Raw genomic sequence first — 27349 nt, forward strand, 5'->3', positions numbered from 1 at the left:
ATTCATAAAGTCCTTAAGCTTGCTTCCATACTAGGGAAATCAAATAAAATGAAAACTGCTTCAGCAGAATAATGCAGACAGGACAGAACTATGGGACAGGGGCAGTGCTTACTGGATACTGAACAATGGGAAGGTAGAAAGTCCAGCGAGCATTTCCCGATATGCACATCTTCCCCATCCCTCTACGGTTCAGCAATAGGATGGAGGGGTAATTTCCCAATAAAGATTGCATTGAAATAGACCAAATCTAAACTTCCGAGACACCCAGCTCTTTAAGCCACAGATTTGCGTGACTCAAGGCTGAGGAGCCAGTGTCTGTCCCTGGAAAATCTCTAGCAGTTGATTGCTGACTCACATTTAGAATCTGCATATAGTATTGAGAAGGTAGAGAGATGCAAAGACGCTGCTCGGGGGGGGGGGAATCATGTCTCATGAGTAAGAGCACTATTCCTCTCCCCCTGGTCGTGCCATCCCACTCTTACCCCCTCCTCCTCTCCCTGTTATTCAGTTCATCAGTTAGTGACACCAGGAAGTAGTGTACTGTAATCCTGCTCCGTCTGCTCTCTGCTGACCTGTCCCTCCAGGCACTGACAATTACTGATGGGTCAGTCTGTAATAGGGGCCCAGCACTGACCCCTGTGTGAGCAGCAGCCCAGTGGGCTCTATGGCCTGGCTGCTGGACCCCCTACGGTTTGCTCTGGCCCCTGTCAGCGCAGCTTAGGGCCTCCACGCTGTTTACTTAGTTTTCATTGGTATTTTCTGATAAGATCCTGGCAGATCAATAACTCATTAGTTGACTAAACTTGGTCAGCCCTCATATGATTAACTCCCCTCTGCTGAGACACTAAGGCTCCCAGGCTGGATATGAACTCCAGAGCAGAACCAGGTCCGGACCGGCCGAGGTGAAGCCAGAACCAGTGGACCAGCGCCAGGACTCACATGCCCCCTCAGAGCTGCAGCTGTACGTCCCCCCAGGTCTCTGGAGAGTTGTTTTCATAGAGGGCTTTATTAAGTCAGCATTTATTCATGTTTACTCCCCCCTCCATGTTTGTTTTCATCTCATTGGAGCGCCACAGCAGGCTGTTGTGAGTGGGCAACAGGGCTGTGGTTCGGGGGGATTCGGAGATTAGATTCCTGTACAAATAGAGCCGTGTGTATTTTAATAACTCACACAATGTTCCCTTATCAACACCTCTCTGACATGGAAAGTGAGAAGGAAGTCATAAACCTGCGCTTCGCAAAACCCTTCAACACCTCTACAGTGTGAATACCAACACATTTTAGAAAGGTGTGCACAGCGCAACCCTTGCACAGGCATGTGCACCAACATACAGCACAGTGAATGCAGGATTCATGGTCACACCTTAACTGCAACACACTTTATTACGTATAAAGGTTAACCATTTAAGGGTGATAAGAAGTGCTTTGTCATGTGTCAACTGATCACCCTTATTCCACCCTCTATATAGAATGTCATATGCTTATAGCGACTGATTTGTGAAGCCTTTACGTAGGCCTTAGAAAGGGTTTACAAAGACATCATTAAAAGTGTGAACGTACTGACAAACCCTTCCTATGATGGCTGTACTGTTTACAGCTGCGGCAGAGATCCCCTCATCAGCTCAATCAGGAGGTTAGGTTACCCCTGACAACAGCTGCCAGGCACCTGAGAAAGACATATGTACAGCACAGGGTTGTTATGGAGTTCTCCAACTAACACAGCCCATCTATTTCATCACCACTGTGTGGGTGGAGAGCTCTTTAACAACCCCTTAAATGTGTGGGTGGAAAGACTTGTTACCCCATGACTGTATGGGTTGAGAGTGGAGACATTTTACCGTAGTTCTGTATGAGAGTCCTCATCTGATCCAATCCAGCCACCCTGCTAGCCTAGATAGGTTGCCTGGGTGCCAGTGTTCCCTGTGTTTTCCCACAAGCAGCTAATAAAAGGTGAGGGAGATCTCTCCCAGGGCTTGGCCAACCTCCGGGCCACAGGTCTGCTCTGCTCAAAAACACCACAGCACAGCACAGCCAGCTCTCACAGGACTGGGCCGAGCAGGGGAGAGACCAGCACTGTTCTGTTCCCACTGTAGCCTATGCACTGTGACTGAGAATGAGGCCTGCAACGCGCTGGAGAGCCGACAGCAAGACAGAGTGACAGCACTGAGAACCAACCAGACAGACAAGAGGGGCATGCTTTATTCTCAATACAAAATACACATCCACTAACTGTAGTTTTAGTCTATTTTAGTACATAGTGACCGTACATGCACTGAAACAGCCTGAGTATGTTCAGAAGGATTTCTCTGGGAGGTATCGCGAGGCTGTGTGGTGAATGCCTGAGCACGTGCAGTCAGTGGATGGGGAGGGAGGGGCTCTTTCACTGCGTGTGCGTGTGACAGGGTGTGAGAAGGCTTTGCCAGCCAGAGATTGTGGTCACGCTTTCTTCCCCTCTCGCTCTAGTTCCCTCTAGTTTTCGTTTTCTCGCTCTTTCATTCTCACTGTCTCTCACCACAGCATGGGCGCGGCCACAGCCCCAGCCAGTGACACTGACTCAGCAACACAGTGCTAGGCCCAGCCAGTCTCAGCCTGGTTATTAATAGGAGAGACATCACAGAACATCAGGTCCTCGCTCCTCTTCCCCTTACAGCAAAGCCTATCTGGACTGATAAGAGGATCATTAGACCTGCCACTACCACACAGGATCACAGAGGGAGGAGTGTGAGAGAGAGAGACTGACTGAATGATATGGACACATCACACCATTGTAAATACATCTCCAGTGTGTTAAAATGAACCAGCCACATCCATCCTGTATCTGGTGCCAAACATCAGTGACTCAGGGATAGTTAGTTACTGTTGGGGCTGTGACAGAGAAGTGACGCTGCCAGCCAGGCCCGCAGGTTGACGTTTATTGTCATGAGTCTTGTCCTGGGGGCTAAACTGAGCAATTTCCCCTTAGTTTGGCCAGCTGCAAAGTCAAAATCCATGAAACAAAAATGTACTTTTTGTTCTTAAATAAAGGTTAATAAAACATTAACTAGGCAAGTCAGTTAAGAACAAATTCTTATTTACAATGATTGCCTTGGAACAGTGGGTTAACTGCCTTGTTAAGGGGCAGAACGACAGATTTTTACCTTGTCAGCTTAGAGATTTGATCTAGCAACCTTTCGGTTACTGGCCCAATACTAACCACTAGGCTACCTGCTGCCCCAAAATTTCATTTATTTAATTTAAAATCAGATTTGATGACTTTTTGGCTGTGCCAGCGAGTGACCACTGCAGAGTTGCCAAAAGAACAAGATTAATTGCAAACAACGCTAACCTGCACCAGGCCCAGGGAAGAAGGATGGTCAGTCTGGGACCACGCAGCCCTGATGTATGGCTGTTTGGGCTGCGTCCTGGCCTCAGAGTAATGAAGGTTACCCTCGCCCAGGGTCGCATCTGACACACATCCCTCACAGGCCTGAACTAGTAGCTGTCACTTAAAACCCCTTCCCAGGGGAGAAGGCAGCCACTTATGGGCCATCATCTTGAGGATGTGGGATTGAACTGTTGTAGTAGCAACCCAAACCACAATAGAACCCGGTTCAAACAATGGAAACATTAAACAGAGGTCACCTCAGCCCTATACTACAAGCCCAGTTTGAGGACTTAGCAAGGTATCTTTGGTCAACTCGAGTAACTTGGGATAACTGGTACCACAAACATGGCTCACCTTTTATCCAGGTGAATTTCTATGGCAACAAATCCTTCAGATCTAACCTTAGTTTATTTATTTAGTTTTACAGGGACAGTGCACATTAATCAACGTTTCAGTAAAAGTGCCGGTTTTAGCCAGCCGGCTAATTTTCAACCGCAGTCCCTGGGCAGGTTATTAAAAACAATTACAATATAGACAATAGCAACATAGAACAAGCAAGACATAGCAACATAGGACAAGCAAGACATAGCATACAGACAGAGCAACATAGGACAAGCAAGACATAGCAACGTAGGACAAGCAAGAGATAGCATACAGACAGAGCAACATAGGACAAGCAAGACGTAGCATACAGACAGAGCAACATAGAACAAAAAGCAGCAAGACAAAATTCATAAAAGCAACAAAGTGTTTCCACACCTCACAAGCTACAGACAACAGACAACATGGAAAGCGGCAACACACAGCTAGGGACCATGTTCACAAATCTGATTGACCTTTAGCCATGTCTTCAAGCATTTTGTGAAAGTGTGATATGTGGTGCAGTTATGTGTGTCTGATGGCAGTGTATTCCAGACATGGGAAGCTCTCACAGAGAATGCAGATTTACTAAAGGTGCTTTTCCTTAAGGGAACTATACAGTCACCTCTCATGGCAGACCTTGTGGATCTGCTGCCATATGTCTGGGTTTTCTGTTTAACAAAAATATTGAGTGGAGGGGGAGCCAGGCCATTAAGGATCTTGCGTCTTGTATTCACCAGGCAGGCTATCTCCGGGCTAACTACATTGATCCTGAGTGTCTGAGCCATAAGTTGAGGACCAATGAAAGCAGATTCCTGCACTCTCGCAAAGATTGAGTCATCATACCAGTTCATTTGAAGACAAACTGATTAAATATTTTATTCATCAAAATAGTCATGTTAAAATACTGATCACATTACACATTTCGTAATGACAAATGCATATGAAACTTCACGCACAGTAAAGCTTTTGTATGACCCAATACCACCATTTTATAATTGGAGGGAAAAGGTGCTTGTGCATTGATAACCGTAATAAAATAAAGAAAGCACTTCTAAAAGTCTATTTCATATGATAGCCTGCTGAATTTTCAAGTTAACTATACTTTCACTGGGTGGCGTAGTGGTCTTAGGCACTGCATCACAGAGCTAGAGGAGTCACTACAGCCCCGAGTTCGATCCGGGGAGACCCATGAGGTAGTGCACAATTGCCCAGCGTCGTCTGGCTTGGGGAGGGTTTGACTGGCTGGATGTCCTTGACCAATCGCACTCTAGCGAGTCCTTGTGGCAGGCCGGGCGCATGCACGCCGACTTGGGTCGCCACCAGCTGTACGGTGTTTCCTCCGACACATTGGCGCGGCTGGCTTCCAGGCTAAGCGAGCAGTGTGTCAAGAAGCAGTGTGACTGGACGGGGTTGTGTTTCGGAGGACGCATGGCTCTTGACCTTCACCTCTCCCGAGTCCGTACGGTAGTTTCAGCGACGGAACAAGACTAACTACCAATTGGATATCACGAAATTGGGGAGAAAATGGGTAAGTACAAAAAAATCTATAAATACAAAAGTAATTGTGGCACTGACTTGCCCACAGATTGATTTTTCAGCATTGTCTTCGGCGACAGGTAGCCTAGTGGTTAGAGCATTGGACTAGTAACCGAAAGGTTGCTAGATCGAATCCCTGAGCTGACAAGATAAAAATTTGTCGTTCTGCCCCTGAACAAGGCAGTTAACCCACTGTTCCTAGGCCGTCATTGAAAAAAATAATTTGTTCTTAACTGACTTGTCTAGTTAAATAAAGGTAAAAAAAAAAAATTAAATGAAGAGTTTGAGCCAAGCCACGTGCTAGAGTTATCGGCAGGCAGACGAGCAGTATTCATTGTTGAAGTACGGATGACGCCTGAGCTGGAATGGAAAGCTAACTGAAGCTGGCTACCTTTAGAAAATCCTGAGTAGATCTAGCTTGCTTCGTAGTTTACCACTCGGGCCCTGATAAACCAGCCTGATTCCTCTTAAAGTACTAGACAGATTGAAACTAGCTGGGTGCTGAAGCTAGTACAGATTCTTCACTCAGGTGGAAGTGTAGAGAGGCGCAGACAGAGAAAGCATAATATTTTAAGTGGAAAACATGAATTCTTCTAAGTACAAAATGCTGCTCCACAATCTCTGACAGACCGATCCGCCAGCGCGATCAGAGTTGTGTCTTGCTGCCATTATGAAAGCTAAAGTACAACAAGCCCAGGCTGCTTGGCTCCTGCAAACAGACAGACAGTATACAGACCCAGACACACTAGAAATAGTACAATTTAGAGAGCACAAAAATACTAGAAAGAGTACAATTTTTCCCCCAAGTTACAAAGACTGTTACATGCATAAAAGGTTACGCAAAAATAAACCCCAATCCAGGTGAGTGAAGCCTACTTCATTAAGTCAGGGTAGCGCTAACAGCCCTGCAGCCGGGAGAGTAGTGGAAAGACACACATCGTCACAAAAACACTGACACACACACACTATGGACCAGAAAAACAAGCCCCCTCCCAGAAGCTGACAGTTTAGACTGCTCCATAACCAACAGAGCCAGGTCCATTGACAGGGCTCCAGGCCTGGTTCCAGCAGAACAGGCTGAGCCCAGTCAGAACCCAGTGAAGGAGAGCCTTGACAGGCCCCTGGGTCACTACTCACCACTGTAGAAGCGGATCATGCAGCTGAGGTCCGAGTTGGCCGCCTCTCTCTGAACACGCAGAGGGTCCTGGTAGCCTATAGCAGCCAGGTAGTCATACACCATCTGAAGAGGGCACTCAGAGGGGTCCAGCCTCCTGCAGTGACAGAAATAGAAACCGTCAGGATATATGCCAATCACAATCAATACCCTTAACAGGCCCCCAGATTCTCCTCGACACGTATAATTACATTTGAACATCTTTGCCTTCAAGCTTGGAATCCAACCAAAGGGGCATCGTTCATCAACCATTTCTGGGACACATTTGCGCAAACACACACACACACACACACACACACACACACACACACACCAAGCCATCATTCCCTGTGTTATGACAGGTAAGGTCCAGAGGACAGCTGTCATGCCAATCAGCAGAGCTGGACACAGGTGTTTCACTTTCAGACTTGGGGAATTGATGAGGCTCCTGTATCAAAACATTTACAGAGTCCGACTCCGTGCCGGATGTCACTCAAGCAGAGAGAGAAACTATATCCTCACAGGTATCAGGTCCAAAGTTCATAGTCAGATATGGAGGAACAACATCATTAATCATATGAAGCACCTGCTAATGACCAAAATGCACTCTAATAACAATGGCTCATCTGAATAATGTGTCTGAATGGTATGGTGATGGAACCCCTTTCTTTTAACTCCCTGTGTGAGTCCTCTGCCTTATTGCCCTAATGAAATCATCAGCTCATTCCATGGCTAATCCTGTTAAGGGCCTCTCATGCTGCTATCAAACATGAGGTCTGCTGTGCCCGCAATCTGTGACCCCCAGCCTGTCACAGGCAATGGCACGCCTACAACAACTCTGATCTGCACCTGAACACACCAAGGATATCTGCGACAGAACCACCGTGAAGACATTACAGCCAGAACCACTGTGAACCACTCAATAAAATGTGTGAGGGTATTTTTCACAATGACCCACTGTCTATGGAAGCCCCAGCTTTGCCCAATATAATTCATAATATGCTGTAAATCAATATGCCACTCTTTGTGGCATACAGTGTGTGATTGTGTTGCTTATTCTAACGCATTTGTAACGCAGGTCAAATAATGTTGAATTCTTATCGTTGCTAGTGAGATTCCAGTAACCAATCATATTATACTATTGATATGTTTAAATTGACAGCTGTTTATTTTGAGCCAATGACAACTAAATACTCTTAGTCCCTTTCCTAACCTCACGTAAAAACACCAGTTGGCACCAACAAGAAAAACAACTAAAAGAGCTAGAACGGAACGTGAAGAGCTACCGCCATTGGATGGAAGAAAAACTACGTTTTAAATGGTTGAGAAGTGGTATAAAACTCTACTAACTGAACCAAGCATACGCACAAGCCGTTAACATTTAGACTAGCTCAGATATCGATCAATTGAAATAGCAAATGTTAAGTGATCATGCTTGGCAAATTATTTTAGTTTTCATACTTTTATAAAAATGTGACTAAATAGCATAAATCCATTTTGGTACACTTATGTTTTAGATGACTTTATAAGAATTGACGTGTAGGTGTAAGCACTAGTACTTTTCATTTGCCCAGGCTAGTTATTGTTCAGTCCACGTGAGCCTAGTGAGTGCTATAGTTAGGGTAAAGCATTTTGACTAAGTTTTATTTTCTTATTCCTGTAAGAGACTAAAGCTAAGCGCTATATTAATGGTTATATGAAAGGTACTCATGGTATATATCTTGTGGGATCCTGTTTGTAAAACAGGTCAGGTTTTTTGAGTATTGATTCAGTTCCACCAAGGATGCCTGACCCCAGGACATCAATACGATTTGCATGCAAAGATGTATTTTCCTCGGAAAACACTAAATTTACACTGCCATACTACGGTGTGGTAGGATTTTTCTTACAAGGCATCATTCATTGCATTGGGATTGTTATAAGCACATGCTACACTTAAACACCTTTCAGTGTTTTTTGATAGGCACAGTCACTCACATTCGATTCCATGTCATAGTGGTTTATGAGTCAGTATTTGTGAATTGAGTGTTTATTGTATTGTTTATTGTATTGCTATTGAACTTTGAAATCGGAGAGACCCTCAGATTAAGACAGAGTTGGGTGCACCCTAGTAAACTATAGGCAGGATATATGGCCGATATCTATTGTACCATTGATGTTCTTCATTCATATTTGAGCTCATTGTACATCAATATTTACTCAAAGTGATACATTTTTTTGTATTTTCATTTACAAGCCAGAATTATTTTCCTAAATGATTCAGTTGTCTGGTTTTCATTTCTCCCTACTGCTCCAGTAGCAAACCTAACTGGTCCATTACAGTTTAATCTTAAACAGTAGCCCACATTACCACTTTAGAAGAAGTCATCATTGGCTCTCTCCATACATTCTGAGAGAGAGAGAGACCCACCCTAGTCAGTACGCCTGTGATAGCTAACCCCCAGCGCAGGTCCTCTATGTTCTGTAGTTTAGGATTACCATGAAGCTAAGGCAGAAGTGACTAGTTTCCAGCCACAGCCCTTGTCACACCAGGGCGATGGTGAGGTGACACAGCGTCTGGTGGCTGCTGTGGCATTTCCCTGCCCACACTCCCTCTGCCAGCGGGGTCTAACAAACAGGATCATGTCTGCTGGTCACACACAGTCGTGGCCCCAGCACCTCACACAGGATTTAGACAGAACCCTGGTAGGCTCGGAGGGATGACTGTCTGTACAGGACTGCCTGTAGACCATTCACACAAGCTCTGAGAGCATGTACATTTATTCACAAATCCACTTGCCTCGTGGACACGAGTACAGGAGGCTCTAAAATCTAGTCGCTTAATCTGTCAAAAGACACCAAAAAGCTCCTTTCCTTCATTTGGGTGGCTAGATACTTTCCCTTAATGTGTTGTGTATCCATGGGTGATCTGTTAGACATTATCCAGAATTTTGGTGAAGTATATATCTATTTTAAACCTAGCGCTTTGCGCTAGATGTGTCAAAGTGTAGTTCACACATGTATAATCTATGGGCAGAATTACTGTTTTACCTCAATTAGCTACAACATTTTACTGGAAGCTGTGCAGCGCTATTTCCCCCACGTATGGCCAGCCCCCTAGCAATTTGAGTTTCAGCCAATGAGCTTTAGTTCCTCTGCATTTGAGTGACAGCTAGCAAGATGCACACACAGCAGAGAGAGAAGAGAGAGCGAGAAATAACGTGAAGCACACATCTACACATTTTCTGGGACCATTTTTGGCTTCTGAGAACTACTGGCTAAAAAGTTTACAAAGTACTGGAAAATCTCTTACTATGGGCCTTGAAATTGTAATAACAAGGATACAACAAACACTAATAATAAAATCAAAAGGTACATGAAATGACTCAGTGTTGACACTTCCCCCAGGCAGCACAGTTATCCAACAGTCTTCAGGGTGTGGGAGGAGACAAAATGGCACTACTGAGATAAATCTGACATTGTATCACCTGTATGTGAAATGACTTTGATCAGAGTTCCCTTAAGGGGAGAGAGGAGAAGCCTAGGTGGTTACAGAACCAAATCCGAGGGGGTTTCAGGCTCAGATAAGAAAGAGACATGCCTGTGCTGATCCAGTCTTTTCAGAAAAGCACTTTACCAGCATAGTGCTAAACTGCCAGTGCATATCCAGCTGTATTAATAGAATGTAGAAATGTAATTCAGGTGGTAGAGGGCACCAGCTGTATTAATAGAATGTAGAAATGTAATTCAGGTGGTAGAGGGCTCCAGCTGTATTAATAGAATGTAGAAATGTAATTCAGGTGGTAGAGGGCTCCAGCTGTATTAATAGAATGTAGAAATGTAATTCACGTGGTAGAGGGCTCCAGCTGTATTAATAGAATGTAGAAATGTCATTCACGTGGTAGAGGGCTCCAGCTGTATTAATAGAATGTAGAAATGTCATTCACGTGGTAGAGGGCTCCAGCTGTATTAATAGAATGTAGAAATGTCATTCACGTGGTAGAGGGCTCCAGCTGTATTAATAGAATGTAGAAATGTCATTCACGTGGTAGAGGGCTCCAGCTGTATTAATAGAATGTAGAAATGTCATTCACGTGGTAGAGGGCTCCAGCTGGTAAAATCAATACCATGGGGGGAGATTAAGAGCATCCTACAGCAAGGTGTGTAATTCACTACAAATCTCAGTCATGTTATACCTTGTTTTTCTTCTGTACAACACTGAACCACATGACCCATTTAGTGCATCCTGCTGAGCGTTTAACCAAAAATAGTCTTAGAGGGAGTAAAAAGCATTCCCTTGCCTGGCCTGACCAAAAAAAGCCAAGAGGAGAACAAGTGGGCTTAACCAGATTATAGCCTGTGTCAGAGGCATCATCATAAGGAGTGAAAACGGAAAAGTCAAGTCCCTGTACGTGTCTGAATACTCGTACTTGTAGGCGTTTTGGGTATGCGAAACAATAATGTTTTACAGTATGTGCATTTTCGAAAATGTTGTATGCTTTAAATGCCAGGATGTCATTCTCATTTTGGTTTTTAATCTAGTAGAATTCACTGCACACTATTGAGGAAGAGAATGGTCTTTCGAGACTCACATGTGTTTGACAACAGCTGATAAATCAGGTGAGGGGACGTGCTGTATCAAAATGAATGAATAGCGGTAATCAATGCAATTGTGCATTTCATGACGCATTCTAATTAGAAGGAACCTAATATACTGATATTTGTTCTTTTTTACTAAACAATACGTTCTAAATAGCATGTAGTATGGTTATTACACAGCAATGCAGTTTAAGTCAGTTGTAGGCAAGACAGATTTCAGACACGGCCACCGGGAACATGCAGAATTGTGGGCCACATAGGTCAGTCAAAGTCTAGATCTATGAGCCTACTCCTGTTCTAGGCAAGCAGTACAGTTCTCATAAGCACTCAAGAAAACAGAGTACAAACCTGGCCCAATGTGTAAAAATAGAATGGAGGAATCGGCAGTGCCAGAATGAGATAATTTGTAACTACAACAGTATGAATAGGTTTGAGACTGATGTAACTTTGAGGCTAGGTGAATAAAGCACAAAGATGTGATATTGAACATGAATGGGATCATTTAGAATTGTAATATAACACTGTCTTGCAATAAATTGAACCAATGTCACTATGAGAATGCCATCTAACATATTGTTGTGAACACAACACCGTGGTACTAGACGTCAGTGGGAGAGGAGAGTTGTGAACACAACACCGTGGTACTAGACGTGAGTGGGAGAGGAGAGTTGTGAACACAACACCGTGGTACTAGACGTGAGTGGGAGAGGAGAGTTGTGAACACAACACTGTGGTACTAGACGTGAGTGGGAGAGGAGAGTTGTGAACACAACACCGTGGTACTAGACGTGAGTGGGAGAGGAGAGTTGTGAACATAACACCGTGGTACTAGACGTGAGTGGGAGAGGAGAGTTGTGAACACAACACCGTGGTACTAGACGTCAGTGGGAGAGGAGAGTTGTGAACACAACACCGTGGTACTAGACGTGAGTGGGAGAGGAGAGTTGTGAACACAACACTGTGGTACTAGATGTGAGTGGGAGAGGAGAGTTGTGAACACAACACCGTGGTACTAGACGTGAGTGGGAGAGGAGAGTTGTGAACACAACACCGTGGTACTAGACGTCAGTGGGAGAGGAGAGTTGTGAACACAACACCGTGGTACTAGACGTGAGTGGGAGAGGAGAGTTGTGAACACAACACCGTGGTACTAGACGTGAGTGGGAGAGGAGAGTTGTGAACACAACACCGTGGTACTAGACGTGAGTGGGAGAGGAGAGTTGTGAACACAACACCGTGGTACTAGACGTGAGTGGGAGAGGAGAGTTGTGAACACAACACCGTGGTACTAGACGTCAGTGGGAGAGGAGAGTTGTGAACACAACACCGTGGTACTAGACGTGAGTGGGAGAGGAGAGTTGTGAACACAACACTGTGGTACTAGACGTGAGTGGGAGAGGAGAGTTGTGAACACAACACCGTGGTACTAGACGTCAGTGGGAGAGGAGAGTTGTGAACATAACACCGTGGTACTAGACGTGAGTGGGAGAGGAGAGTTGTGAACAAAACACCGTGGTACTAGACGTCAGTGGGAGAGGAGAGTTGTGAACACAACACCGTGGTACTAGACGTCAGTGGGAGAGGAGAGTTGTGAACACAACACCGTGGTACTAGACGTGAGTGGGAGAGGAGAGTTGTGAACACAACACCGTGGTACTAGACGTGAGTGGGAGAGGAGAGTTGTGAACACAACACCGTGGTACTAGACGTGAGTGGGAGAGGAGAGTTGTGAACACAACACCGTGGTACTAGACGTGAGTGGGAGAGGAGAGTTGTGAACACAACACCGTGGTACTAGACGTGAGTGGGAGAGGAGAGTTGTGAACAAAACACCGTGGTACTAGACGTCAGTGGGAGAGGAGAGTTGTGAACACAACACCGTGGTACTAGACGTGAGTGGGAGAGGAGAGTTGTGAACACAACACCGTGGTACTAGACGTCAGTGGGAGAGGAGAGTTGTGAACATAACACCGTGGTACTAGACGTGAGTGGGAGAGGAGAGTTGTGAACACAACACTGTGGTACTAGACGTGAGTGGGAGAGGAGAGTTGTGAACACAACACCGTGGTACTAGACGTGAGTGGGAGAGGAGAGTTGTGAACACAACACCGTGGTACTAGACGTCAGTGGGAGAGGAGAGTTGTGAACACAACACCGTGGTACTAGACGTGAGTGGGAGAGGAGAGTTGTGAACACAACACCGTGGTACTAGACGTCAGTGGGAGAGGAGAGTTGTGAACAAAACACCGTGGTACTAGACGTCAGTGGGAGAGGAGAGTTGTGAACACAACACCATGGTACTAGACGTGAGTGGGAGAGGAGAGTTGTGAACACAACACTGTGGTACTAGACGTGAGTGGGAGAGGAGAGTTGTGAACACAACACTGTGGTACTAGACGTGAGTGGGAGAGGAGAGTTGTGAACACAACACTGTGGTACTAGACGTGAGTGGGAGAGGAGAGTTGTGAACACAACACTGTGGTACTAGACGTGAGTGGGAGAGGAGAGTTGTGAACACAACACCGTGGTACTAGACGTCAGTGGGAGAGGAGAGTTGTGAACACAACACCGTGGTACTAGACGTGAGTGGGAGAGGAGAGTTGTGAACACAACACCGTGGTACTAGACGTGAGTGGGAGAGGAGAGTTGTGAACAAAACACCGTGGTACTAGACGTCAGTGGGAGAGGAGAGTTGTGAACATAACACCATGGTACTAGACGTGAGTGGGAGAGGAGAGTTGTGGAGGTGAGTATTACCTGAGCAGGTCTCCATGGAGCTGCAGGTATAGTCCCTCTACTTCTCTCTGGGCACACAGCTCCTCCACCGTGGTAGTGGTGGAGCATAGCACCAGCCGCAGGTCCGCCTGGAGGGTGGAGGAGGCCTGTGGGCCCGAGGCTGGGGGCTGGGGGTCAACTGTTCCCCCGTACAGACACACACAGCCCCGCTGGGCATCCCCCTTCAGCCAGTCCCGCTCCCGCGATCCAAAGCGGGTCTTCCTGGTAACACAGCCTCTGCTCCCATTCCTCTTCATGTTCCGCTGTAGAAACAAACATTAGATGAAAAGACCGCCACCACCGATACACTGTAAATGTATTGGGCGTTTAAGAGAAGATAACTCGTCTTGCAGCAGCCTTGCTCTAAATAAAGAATATCTCAAGCTGCATCATGTTCCAACACATCCAGAGGACAAATTCAATTAAGTCAATTTGTCAGGTTCACAAAACTGAAAGTTCAAATGAGATTACCTGCAGAAAGCTCATGGCCGAATCACTGGCCTTATTTTCAAATCTGGAGAAGCTCGGAATAAATATTTACACAGGGCAAGAACAGCGCTGTGTGAACTGGACCCTGGCTTTTGATACTGGTGACCAGGCATTAGGTCATTAGTCAGACACTGATGAAGTCATCCTTCCACGATACCGTGCATCCCCACAGCTGCCCGGCACAGGCAGGCAGCTGCTGGCATCCACACTACACTGCAGCACACACACACACACACACACACACACACACACACAGAGAGAGGCAACAGAGGAGACAGCAGGGCCCCGAGCCGCAGCTCGTCAGCACGACAGCTCCAAAGATGCACACAACAGGCCTCAATGTGCAGTGACAACACACACAGCTCAATGGGTGACAGGCAACATATGCACACACACTCCCAAAAGCCGGGAACCTCACTATGTGCAATGACAACATACACATCAATGGCGACAGGCACACACCACAGGTCTCTCTATGTGAGTCTACAAGACGGGCAAACTCATTCACAGAGAGGCTGCCACGGCCCTGAGCATTGACCATTGCCTACACAGTCATTGCCCTCATTTCACTCCGTCACCCACGACAACCGTCCAAGGCCAGAGGGCAAAAAAAATCTGCCAAATAAAGCTCCAACAACTCAGAGTGATCAGAAGATCAATTAACAAACCATGTTCTGAGATGTCAAACAGGGATAAACATACAGTGCAGACTAGAGGTCGACCGATTATGATTTTAACGCCGATACCGATTATTGGAGGACCAAAAAAGCCGATACCAATTAATCTGACGATTTTTTTAAATGTACGTGTAATAATGACAATTACAACAATACTGAATGAACACTTATTTTAATTTAATATAATACAACCATAAAATCAATTTAGCCTCAAGTAAATAATGAAACGTGTTCAATTTGGTTTAAATAATGCAAAAACAAAGTTCTGGAGAAGAAAGTAAAAGTGCAATATGTGCCATGTAAGAAAGCTAACGTTTAAGTTCCTTGCTCAGAACATGAGAACATATGAAAGCTGGTGGTTCCTTTTAACATGAGTCTTCCATATTCCCAGGTAAGAAGTTTTAAGTTGTAGTTATTATAGGAATTATAGGACTATTTCCCTCTGTACCATTTGTATTTAATTAACCTTTTATTATTGGATGTTCTTATCGGCACTTTAGTATTGCCAGTGTAACAGTATAGCTTCCGTCCCTCTCCTCGCTCCTCCCTGGGCTCGAACCAGAAACACAATGACAACAGTCACCATCAAAGCAGCTTTACCCATGCAGAGCAAGGGTAACAACTACTAGAAGGCACAGAGCGAGTGACGTTTGAAACGCTATTAGCGCGTGCTAACTAGCTAGCCATTTCACTTTGGTTACACCAGCATCATCTCGGGAGTTGATAGGCTTGAAGTCATAAACAGCGCAATGCTTGACACACAACGAAGAGCTGCTGGCAAAACGCACAAAAGTGCTGTTTGAATGAATGTTCACGCTTCTGCCTACCACCGCTCAGTCAGATAGTGAGATGCTTGTATACTCAGTCAGATTACATGCAACGCAGGACACGCCATCTAGAAATATCATCAACCATGTGTAGTTAACTAGTGATTATGATTATTTTTTATAAGATAAGTTTAATGCTAGCTAGCAACTTACCTTGGCTTACTGCATTCGCGTGTAACAGGCAGTCTCCTTGTGGAGCGCAACGAGAGAGAGGCAGGTCGTTATTGCGTTGGACTAGTTAACTGTAAGGTTGCAAGATTGGATCCCCGAGCTGACAAGGTGAAAATCTGTCGTTCTGCCCCTGAACGAGCCAGTTAACCCACCGTTCCTAGGCCGTCATTGAAAATAACAATGTGTTCTTAACTGACTTGCCTAGTTAAATAAAGGTCTAAAAAATAAAATAAAAAATAACACATTTTTAAAAAACGGCAAATCGGCACCCCAAAATACCGATTTCCAATTGTTTTGAAAACTTGAAATGGGCCCTAATTAAATCGGCCATTCCGATTAATTGGTCAACCTCTAGTGCAGACCCCTCGACTTTCCACATTTTGTTATGTTACAGCCTTATTCTAAAATACAGCCTCATCAATCTACACACACAATACTCCATAATCACAAAACAGGTTTAGAATTATTTGTATTCTTTTTATATAAACATATTTTAAACAGACACCATATTTACATAACATTCAGACCCTTTGCTATGAAACTTGAAATTGAGCTCAGGTGCATCCTGTTTCCACTGATCATCCTTGATGTTTCTACAACTTGATTGGAGTCCACCTGTGGTAAATTCAATTGATTGAACATGATTTGGAAAGGCAAATGTGTCTATAGAAAGGTCCCACAGTTGACAGTGAAGGTCAGAGCAAAAACCAAGCCATGAGGTCAAAAGAATTATCCAGCTCCGAGACAGGATTGTGTCAGGCACAGATCTGGAGAAGGGTACAAAAACAATTATGCAGCATTGAAGGTCCCCAAGAACCCAGTGGCCTCCATCATTCTTAAATGGAAGAAGTTTAAAATCCCCTAGAGTTAACTCTTCCTAGAGCTGGCCACCCGGCCAAACTGAGCAACCAGGGGAGAAGGGCCATGGTCAAGGAGGTGACCAAGAACCCGATGGATACTCTGAAAGTGCTCCAGAGTTCCTCTGTGGAGATGTGAGAACCTTCCAAAAGGCCAACCATCTCTGCAGCACTCCACCAAATCAGGCCTTTATGGCAGAGTGGCCAGACAGAAGCAACTCCTCAGTAAAAAGGCACAACAGCCCACTTGGAGTTCGCCAAGAAGGCACCTAAAGGACTCAGATCATGAGAAACTAAATTCTCTGGTCTGATGAAACCAAGATTGAACTCTTCGGCCTGAATACAAAGCGTCACATCTGGAGGAAATCAGGCGCCGCTCATCACCTGGCCAATACCATCCCTACGGTGAAGTATGGTGGTGGTAGCATCATGCTGTGGGGATGTTTTTCAGTGGCAGGGAATGGGAGACTGGTCAGGACCGAGGGAAATATGAACAGAGCAAAGTACAGAGATCCATGATGAAAACCTGCTCCAGAGCGCTCAGGACCTCAGATTGGGGCAAAGGTTCACCTTCCAACAGGACAATGACCTAAGCACACAGCCAAGACAACGCAGGAGTGGCTTTGGGACAAGTCACTGAATGTCCTTGAGTGGCCCAGGAAAAGCTCGGACTTGAACCCGAGTAAAGGGTCTGAATACTTAAGTAAATTGTAATATTCACAATTTTTGTTTGATAAATTTACAAAAATTTAACCTGTTTTTGCTTTGTTATTAAGGGGGTATTGTGTGTGGATTGAGGGAAATAAACTATTTAATCCATTTTATAATAAGGCTGTAACACAACAAAATTTAGAAAAAGTCAAGGGGTCTGAATACTTAGAGAATGCACTATACCTGAATACCTGCACTAACTGTTGGACTAAAGATTACACCCTAGATCAACTAAATGCAGGCAAGAGTGTGCAAGGCGGTTTTGAATGTGTCACGGTCACCTTGATTACTAAAAAGTATCTCGACATGTGCACCTGCCATGTAAACTTTCATTCATAGGCTAGTTTAACGAACCTCATGGTGGGTAGGTACAGGGAAAGTATCATGGAGTAGCCTAAACCTATTGAGGTTACATTGAGCTGGGTGAATAGAATATGAATGACAGTCATCCAATATGCTGTAATAGAAATAGGGCCATGCTTATTAAAAACAATTACCATCCTCCATCATCATAATGGCACCAACCGCCACTAATATGTGTATAAACTCCCCACTCATTGGTTTACATCTTGGTTGGTTGAATATAAGGCTACTGTTAGCTGCAGCAGCAGCCATTCATGATTCAATGAACATAAAATGTAATGGTCCTTCCAATGAAGTTGTCTTTTGGATATTTATTATTAGAGCAATTGTAACTGGAATGTGTCATTCTCCATGACAGTATCACATGAGAGATTGGTGAGATAAGCAGTCTATCCATAGAAGCATGGATGAGTTGTCAGCCTATGACATTTATTTTCTAAATTATTATGCATGGGGTTAATTGGCATTAGCCATTATGTTTTATGTAAATGGACCTAATGGGTTCATGAGTGACATAATGGGCGGAAGAACTGCGCACGGATGAGTAAGGAAACAGTTTATCACGTCTTGTCAATTGTGCTTGCCAACTGAGGGCTCGAAACTACTGAACAATCTCAGTCCAAGATTTCGATGGGGCCTACCGGTGGTCCGTTAACCTATGCAAAACCGGGGCAATAGGCTATTTAAGAATTCCAATGTGGATTTTATCCAGTGACAAACATATAGCCTAAATAGCGAAACACATTGATAAGTTTACAAATGTTACTCTATCCATAATAGTTTAAGCTATTCATTTTCAGCAATAAACAGCAAGTTAAAACATGTGTTTTGACATGTTCTGATCTATAGCCTAGGCTATAATGTTGTTATATTTGCACATGATACACAACAGCAAATATAGCATATGAAACATTTACAGTAGGATAGACTAACAGTTTAGCACGGCAATATGTAGCAACATCTCGAACGACTGCCTACTGGAGGATCAGGTCAGTCAAATGTTTTTGTTACAATCTAAAAAAGAGCTACAGTGAAAGGAAGCGGCTCTCTGGCGATGTGGTTCGACACATTGTTGCACTCAACGCTATACTTTCAAAGCCAACATAATTATCACTATATATTGATGCTCAAACTGTATGACGTGTGAGTATAATTTCACACGCACTTCGGCCCTGTTAGAACCGAGAACTGTGCGATTGAAGTATTCTGATAAACCTTCAAATTTGACCTGCTTGAGTTACCTTTAGAACGCGTATCCCTGTTCCGACACGGTTTCCTGTACCGTTGCGGTCGCCACGACCTGCAGCTGGGTTAGATCCCGCTTCGTAGACCAGTGTGTCCATACAACCCCTGCTATCTTCGACACCACCTTTTTTTCGCTCCATTACGGTGCACGGTATATTATCTTCTTCCTTCATTTGCATGTGTATATTTAACTAGAAAACCCCCAAAAGAACGTGGAACATGACTGATAAATTCCAATACATGCGGCAGCTGAAAAATACCATTCTCGTTCGGTGCGACGCCATAACGACTCTGAACTTCACCGCTGTCAGATAGACCCAATCAATAAACATTAGAGAGGCAGGGTAACATATTATTCATAAGGCACTGCCCATTTCAGAGTAGAGGCGTACTGAATTATTCATTAGGTTTCCTATACACCTATTACACGTGTGCTTTACCGCACTAACTGTATTGCGATTTTGATTTAAATGAATGACATTGTAATTTCACTCAATGTACAGTTGTGGCCAAAAGTTGAGAATGACAAATATTAATTTCCACAAAGTTTGCTGCTTCAGTGTCTTTAGACATTTTTGTCAGGTGTTACTTTGGAATACTGAAGTATAATTACAAGCATTTCATAAGTGTCAAATTATTTTATTTACAATTACATGAAGTTGATGCAAAGAGTCAATATTTGCCTTATGGCAAGGTGCTCCATCATGCTGGAAAAGGCATTGTTTGTCATCCAACTGTTCCTGGATGGTTGGGAGAAGTTGCTCTCGGAGGATGTGTTGGTTCCATTCTTTATTCATGGCTGTGTTCTTAGGCCAAATTGTGAGTGAGCCCACTCCCTTGTCTGAGAAGCTACCCCACACATGAATGGTCTCAGGATGCTTTACTGTTGGCATGACACAGGACTGATGGTGGCGCTCACCTTGTCTTCTCTGGACAAGCTTTTTTCTGGATGCCCCAAACAATTGGAAAGGGGTTTCATCAGAGAAAATGACTTTACCCCAGTCCTCAGCAGTCCAATCCCTGTACCTTTTGCAGAATATCAGTCTGTCCCTGATGTCTTTCCTGGAGAGAAGTGGCTTCTTTGCTGCCATTCTTGACACCAGGCCATCCTCCAAAAGTCTTCACCTCTCTGTGTGTGCAGATGCACTCACACCTGCCTGCTGCCATTCCCGAGCAAGCTCTGTACTGGTGGTGCCACGATCCCGCAGCCGAATCAACTTTAGGAGACGGTCCTGGCGCATGCTGGACTTTCTTTGGAGCCCTGAAGCCTTCTTCACAACAATTGAACCGCTCTCCTTGAAGTTCTTGATGATCCGAGCCCTCTTTTTTTGCAAAGTAATGATGACTGCACGTGTTTCCTTGCAGGTAACCATGGTTGACAGAGGAAGAACATGATTCCAAGCTCCACCCTACTTTTGAAGCTTCCAGTCTGTTATTCAAATTCAATCAGCATGACAGAGTGATCTCCTCGTCAAGCTCATGATACATACATTTTGAAAAATTGTACATCTTTACATAAGCACTCATCAAATTATTCCTCATAGGGAATCAGCGCAGCCAATATCACATTTCATTATGGTCTAAATTGGAACAAGTTAGTTAATGACAAAAATACCCTGTTAAAAAGGCATGTCAAGATATGTCAATAAGGCAGGCCTGGGCTAGGGGTATGTGGTTAAATAAAGGCCAAAGGTTAAATAAAATGTAAAAAAATAGTGAACGAGAGTTAAGTTTGTTTGGCTCACAGAAAATCAATCCTCAACTACCAGCCCACACAGAGGTACTTTTAACAGCTTGGACTTGATAATGTTCCTCAAAAGCGAATCAAGAATCACTGACCGAAGAAACTACTCTCGTGGAAACAGATACTGGAACTTTGATCGGAATTCTCCTTGTTTGTACGCTGCTCCAGCCTCACTGTGACTCAATCTTGCTTAGTATGACAAGTAGCCTATGTATACTGAAACATGTCAGGTTATGTTAAGCTGAAAACGTCTGTGTAGGCCTGTTCTAAATCAGTTATGTAGGTGAACCCCATTTGTCACTATACTGAACAAAAATATAAATGCAACAATTTCAAAGATTTTACAGAGTTATAGTTCATAAAAGGAAATCAGTCAATTGAAATAAATTAGACCCCAATCTATGGATTTCACATGACTGGGAATACAGATATGCATCTGTTGGTCACAGATACCTTAAAAAAAAGGTAGGGGCGTGGATCAGAAAGCCAGTCAGTATCTGGTGTGACCACCATTTGCCTCATGCAGTGCAACATCTCCTTCGCAAAGAGTTGATCAGGCTGTTGATTGTGACCTGTGGAATGTTGTCACACTCCTCTTCACTGGCTCTGTGAAGTTTCTGGATATTGGCGGAAACACTGATCCAGAGCATCCCAAACATCTAAGGGTGACATGTCTGGTGAGTGTGCAGGCCATGGAAGAACGGATACATTTTCAGCATCCAGGAATTGTGTACAGATCCTTGTGACATGTGGCTGTGCATTATGCTGAAACATGAAGTGATGGCAGCCGATTAAATGGCACGACAATGGGCCTCAGGATCTCGTCACCTCTGTCCATTCAAATGGTCATCGATAAAATGCAATTGTGTTCGTTGTGTTTAGCTTATGCCTGCCCATACCATAATCCCACCATGGGGCACTCTGTTCACAACAATGAGATCAGCAAACCACTCGCCCACACGACGCCATACATGTGGTCTGCGGTTGAGGCCGGTTGGACGTATTACCAAATTCTCTAAAACGGTGGAGGCGGCTTATGGTAGAGAAATGAACACTCAATTCTACGGCAACAGCTCTGGTGGGCATTCCTGCAGTCAGCATGCCAATTGCACTCCCTAAGAGTTGATAAATGAATGAGTCCGGTCAACAATTTTGTTTGACTTTTTATTTATACTCTTGATCATCATTTCCTCCAACCCAAAGACAATAATACACAGCATAAGTCTAAAATATAGTTTACAGCCTCTCAGCTTTAATCATATCTTCAGTCCATTCACACCCACCTTGAAGACACGGGACTCTGATTCAGTTCAAAATGTTAAACCTGTCTGGAAAAGTGAATTTCAAAAAATGTTTTTTTTTTCCCCCCTCACCTTCTCAAATCAGATATGTTGTTTTATAGTTGGGATAAATCTGAGTGTTACATATTCAGATTCTCTTTCAAAAGTACAATGGACGCTTTATGATTTCACAGGGAAAGGGATAATAGTGGCTAAAGTCAGATGCGCCTTCAAACCCCTTTACACACAGAAGTCACCTGGCCAAATATAGAAGTAAAAAACAATTACATCCGAATGAGTGGTGTGCACTTTTAACCACTTCAAAAAAAAAAAAAAAAAATTCAAATGTTCAACCCAACAAGGTGGTGTGTTGAATTTGTTGAAAAAATGTGAACTTTTCTTGCATTTCCAAAAAGAGGATTACATAAAGAGTAGAAATGACTATTTACATTGGCTCTCACATGCAGCTCAGAAGTTGTGAATTGAAATCATTGCAGCTAATTTCATGTCCTACCTGGTGACTGTAGCAAGACATGCCAACGCACTGAGATATTTACACACACGTATACTGGCTGATTACACAAACAAAACACTTCAAAAGCTGCTCAGACCTCTGAGGGGTTATTTTCTTTACAAATGTCCTTTTTAAGATGCAGTGTCCAAACCAATGGAATTTCACCTTCATAAGTATTTCTCATTTAAAACTATACGGGGCACTGTATCCTTAAGAGTTAATTGGTCAAACATGATTGACAGAGGGTCACGCTGACGGAATCGAACCGATAAAAACAAAAAAACATTCAAGACAAGGTACAAGTATGAGATGTCTTTCCTTTCCCTATAGCCTTATATATCTTGACCAGCTCCCCCTTGTGGAAATGAGCTCACAGCACAGCTAACATGCAGCTTTAGCTCAGTGTTATAGTTGTGTCATATCACAATGACAGGTTAAGCAGCACTGCATTAAGATCACAGGTCTTCTGAAAAAAAATTGTAGACACCAAAAGGCCATACACACAGCAGAGATCAGCCTCACAATTCAGTCCTGATTTTTAAAAATGTATTTCAATAAATAGAAAGGACCACATTTCATCTTAGAGAGCCTGAACATCAACAACCCTGCTGGCCGGTTCCCTGTAACAGAACCAGGCCTAGTCTCTGCTCTCCACAAACCAGTCCATAAGACTGGTTCCTTAATGCAGTCATCAGGAGCGATGAACAGACCCAGTAATAGAGTGGATGATGACAGGCAGCCAAGAGCACCTTGTATCTGTCAACACCAAGAGAAGACAAGCAATTAACTACTTAATGACTCATATACACCACACACAGATTAAACCTCTCATAGCCTGATAATACTCAGGACATTCAATCTCCACCTTACAATAAAAAGGTATGTGCAACAGCATCACAAGGGGAAAAAAAAGACCAACACTTCAGAGAAACTCTGGGCCCATTCTCATGTCTCTGAAATCCAATACAATTAACGTGGGGAGGTGAGATGCCAGATGAATGGGGGAGAGAATCTATAGGACTGGAAAAAAAGAATGACTTGCGAATAGGAGACTTAAAAAGGAGTCCAACAAGGAGAATCACTCTCAGAAGGACCATGTGCACTGTAGGTAGGTCATCCATCCATTAATTAGCTTTCATGTCTGACACCATACATTTTCTCCAATTACTTTTGCTGGGAAAGAAAAAACAGATAAAGCACATTACAGGCCAAAGGAGGCATTACAGCATCTTAGCAAGAGGCCTACTCCTCTTAAGGAGCATATGAAAATAGATGAGGCCTTTCTGAGTACCCCGAATACCGACAAGGTGCCACCTCGGTCACTGTGCACAGCTCACAGACCTCTCAGTAGTACGGTACATCACTCATAGACAACACCAGTTCTGCCCAACCAAACCTTAAGAGGACATTATAAGAAACCAACAGCAGCAACCTACTCACCCACTAAATCATCAGAAAATAGAAGATACGTCCAAACCTCAACATTATGAAGAGAATGCAGCTCATTTGCATCGTTTCAACAGGATTTTTCTTTTTACATATACGTATACAATTATAGTCCTTAGCTAATCTGTATAAGTCTTCAAATGGGGTTTTATTTCATTTGATCATCTTTTGTCGTTTCGGTTTACAATAATATACAATGTACAGGCAGCCGATTACACATATTTTGCGATGACTGATGAAATAGGGAAGTCTTTTCTTTAGACCATATTGTTGACTAAGATCTATTAAGACAATATACACCGTGAGTAATTGGAAGTCTTAGAAAATGGTTGGTATCTAAAAAAAAAAGGGATGAAAGAAAGGATATTTGACAAATCTTAAAAGCCCTCAATATATACAGAAAAAGCCAATATAGCATTGTCAAAAACAGAAAAAAGTTAACTAATAGAATGAAATCATTTTCTCCATATACACATATCATTGCTCAAAAATATTTCCAAAGCTTATTTCCAAAGCTAATAGCATCTCCGATTTGGTCACAAATGTTTGATAGTGTAGCATAGTGAATATCAATAAGCATATAGTGCGATTGAACATCTGACGGTCTGAACACATACAGCATCATGGGGCAGCTAAGCGTGTTAGTAATGAGATGTCCTACAGGTGCCCACTTGATTGCAGATCATACAGAAGACTAAATACAGCTATCCAGGTACTGTATTGTTGATAGTTAACAGGAAAAGAAAACATTGTGAGGTATTCAGGTTAATGTTTCCGACAGCTTGGTCGGGATTCTGATTTGGAGAAGTATGACAGCCAAGAAATCACACCAAGCTACACTGATATCCGACTACATCATTTCCACTCTAAATGCCAGAAAATCAGAGTGAGATGTCTTTAAAATAAAAGGTCACATTCTTCTTCGACTCCTTCCTTCCATCCAGCCTGTCCATCTTGCCTGCTCTCTATTCAGGATATTACCCACAATAAGCACTCCCTGACACTCAAACCCTCTTCACACAGATCAGACGAGACCAGTTTAGGGAATTCCCATCTAGTTATGTCAAAAGGCACATCATTTTGATATCAGGCAATATTGTTTAAGTCAAATCACTGCAAAAAAAACAAAAACAATATCATAATACCACAAAAATAGTGCCAACAAAATGGCCAGCGCCCTCAGAGAGGAGAGCCACAGAAAAAGACTGCAAAGAAAAATAATTCAGTGCATATAACTACATTCAAAATAGACTTAATGTACATGTACGTACGTGTCGTCTCTAGGCCGGCTATGTCCAGCCAGGTTAATAGTCTAAAAAGAGACAGACGTTTTGACGTCCCAAAGCTGTGAATCTTACATTTCAGGCTGTTTGTTCAGATGCGTGGAAGAATCAAATACTTACAAAGTTAATATTCAATGAATCTCTGTTTAAGGATTTGCCTATAATTAAGATGTCTCAGACCCGCACTGATATACAATATCCACATTGCTTCAATAACCTCAGCTTGATCGAAGCAATTAACTGTTGAATTTAACAAGATGGCTTGAATAAACTGTAAATAGTGCCCATCTATGTGGAGGAAACGGTGCTATACAGGGAAGTCAAACAAAGCAGAAATGTCCATCCTCTAGATTCCACCTCAGAAAATACACTTTTTCAAGATACTATGGCTACCAAACTGCTGACCAAACTAAAGAAAATAGAACCATACTGTGTGTTTACCAGCCCATGACAAACGAACACACTCCAGCCTTCGAAATATGCACTTTATCCATTTACAGTATCTCAACCCTGCTGAAAGGCCTCTCTGGCCAACCAATGTGAATGGGATTCAAACAAATATCAAACTGATGGAATTCAATGACTCCGCACATCTTTTGCCTTTTAAATCACTCATGAGATGGAGGGTCAAGTTTCCCCCAAAATGAATGACTGCTCTGAGTCTTTAAAACCTTTCTGCTGCCAAAGTTAATGGATGTAAAAGAGGGGAAAAGTCATAATGTGAAAGTTTGTATAATCTCAGTTACCCCAGAACTAAAATCTCACATAATTTGATCAGCTGCGTGATGTAGTTGTGGGTCCATACGTATTAGAAATTGTGAGTTCCGGTTTGCAAAGTCTCTACCCTCCCAAAACGAAACTCTTAGCCAAAGCCCCCCTTCGCCACAAGTGAAGCAGTCGAAGTTTAAGCACCGCCTTCGGCCAATCCTGATACATCCAGATAATCAGTGACGAAAACTGATCCTACGCATTCCATCCCGTCCCGACAGATTCTTCAGTTTACACCCAGAATCTGTCCACGAGAGATTAACCTTTGTATTGCAACTGAAGACCTTGCATTTGAAGTATAGAGCTGGAGATCTTTCGAACAGAATGTGTTATAGTCACTTTGGAGACCAAACTAGATTAAATACTGAGAGCCGAAGTACTCCAAGTTTTCAAACCCAATTGGGAAAGTGGTGAATGGACAGTGTGCAAATTTCATAGAGTTAATTAAATTGCATCTCATTCAGGCTTGAAAATAGGGGACAAAATACCCATGTTAAATTCCTGTGAGATTAAAAACATGAAAAAGAAAAAAAAGACTGCTTATTAAACAAGTACATAGCCAACAGCTATTTTCTATGGCGGCTTAGATGGGTGGGCGTACCACAGAGAGTGCAATGTGGGCGTACGTGCATTGAGAGGGCAAGGAGATGGAAAGAATGGCAACTGCAAAGCAGACAGATTGTGGTGAAACCAATCAAGGAAAAGAAGGGTTAGTAAATTCATATGTTTTCACATATTTCTGGTGATGTCTATTGTCGTTGCGGTTGTCGTCATCATGGTCTTCATACCATCTTTTTTTGTGTGTTTGCCATTTCGCTGCTTCCCATGCAACCCCAGGGCAGCAGTCTGCAGTGATGTCACAGGGGGATCAGTCGGGGTAAAGGGGGAGGGGAGAATCTTTCCCATAGTTCCCTTGGCGAGGTTTTTAAGAGCGAGAGGGCACGGACATCATTGCCAGGACTGAGGAGGAAAGTTGTTGACCTCGGCCAGGTCTTGGACAGGTGAGCCTTTGTGGGTGTACGTCAGCTTGACCCTCATGCGGAGTTGTTGCTGTAAATCATGAGAAAGACATGTTTATTAAAGCAATATGAACTACTCAATGTAGAGCTGAACTCGATAGGAGCCCTCTGCACTAAATTCCTCTGATAGCACCAATAGATCAGGAAACTGAATAAGAATGTGAGGAAGATGGGGACAGATAGGAA

General features: G+C 43.6%; 2 protein-coding genes across 4 annotated transcripts in view; both read right to left on the reverse strand.

The window, feature by feature from the left end:
- The window catches only part of LOC118393864 (PH domain leucine-rich repeat-containing protein phosphatase 2-like), a 56516-nt gene extending 37082 nt beyond the window's left edge, over positions 1 to 19434 (reverse strand). Inside the window, exons 1-3 of one of the 2 annotated variants that reach the window (XM_035787016.2) lie at positions 19106 to 19434; positions 13752 to 14032; positions 6401 to 6534 (exon numbers count right to left, since the gene is read on the reverse strand). In XM_035787016.2, the coding sequence (XP_035642909.2) occupies positions 6401 to 6534; positions 13752 to 14032; positions 19106 to 19288 (598 nt within the window). In that variant the 5' untranslated portion in view covers positions 19289 to 19434. The remainder of the gene's footprint in view (positions 1 to 6400; positions 6535 to 13751; positions 14033 to 19105) is intronic. The other variant, XM_052462255.1, reaches the window with a different exon arrangement.
- A 2569-nt stretch (positions 19435 to 22003) lies between these two features.
- Positions 22004 to 27349, reverse strand: part of LOC118393865 (AP-1 complex subunit gamma-1-like) — a 30123-nt gene continuing 24777 nt past the window's right edge. For both annotated transcript variants that reach the window (XM_052462256.1, XM_052462257.1), the window contains exon 22: positions 22004 to 27194. In XM_052462256.1, coding sequence (XP_052318216.1) covers positions 27093 to 27194 — 102 coding nt within the window. In that variant the 3' untranslated portion in view covers positions 22004 to 27092. The remainder of the gene's footprint in view (positions 27195 to 27349) is intronic.

The sequence above is a fragment of the Oncorhynchus keta genome, chromosome 14 (assembly GCF_023373465.1).
Source record: "Oncorhynchus keta strain PuntledgeMale-10-30-2019 chromosome 14, Oket_V2, whole genome shotgun sequence".
Lineage (NCBI taxonomy): Eukaryota > Metazoa > Chordata > Actinopteri > Salmoniformes > Salmonidae > Oncorhynchus > Oncorhynchus keta.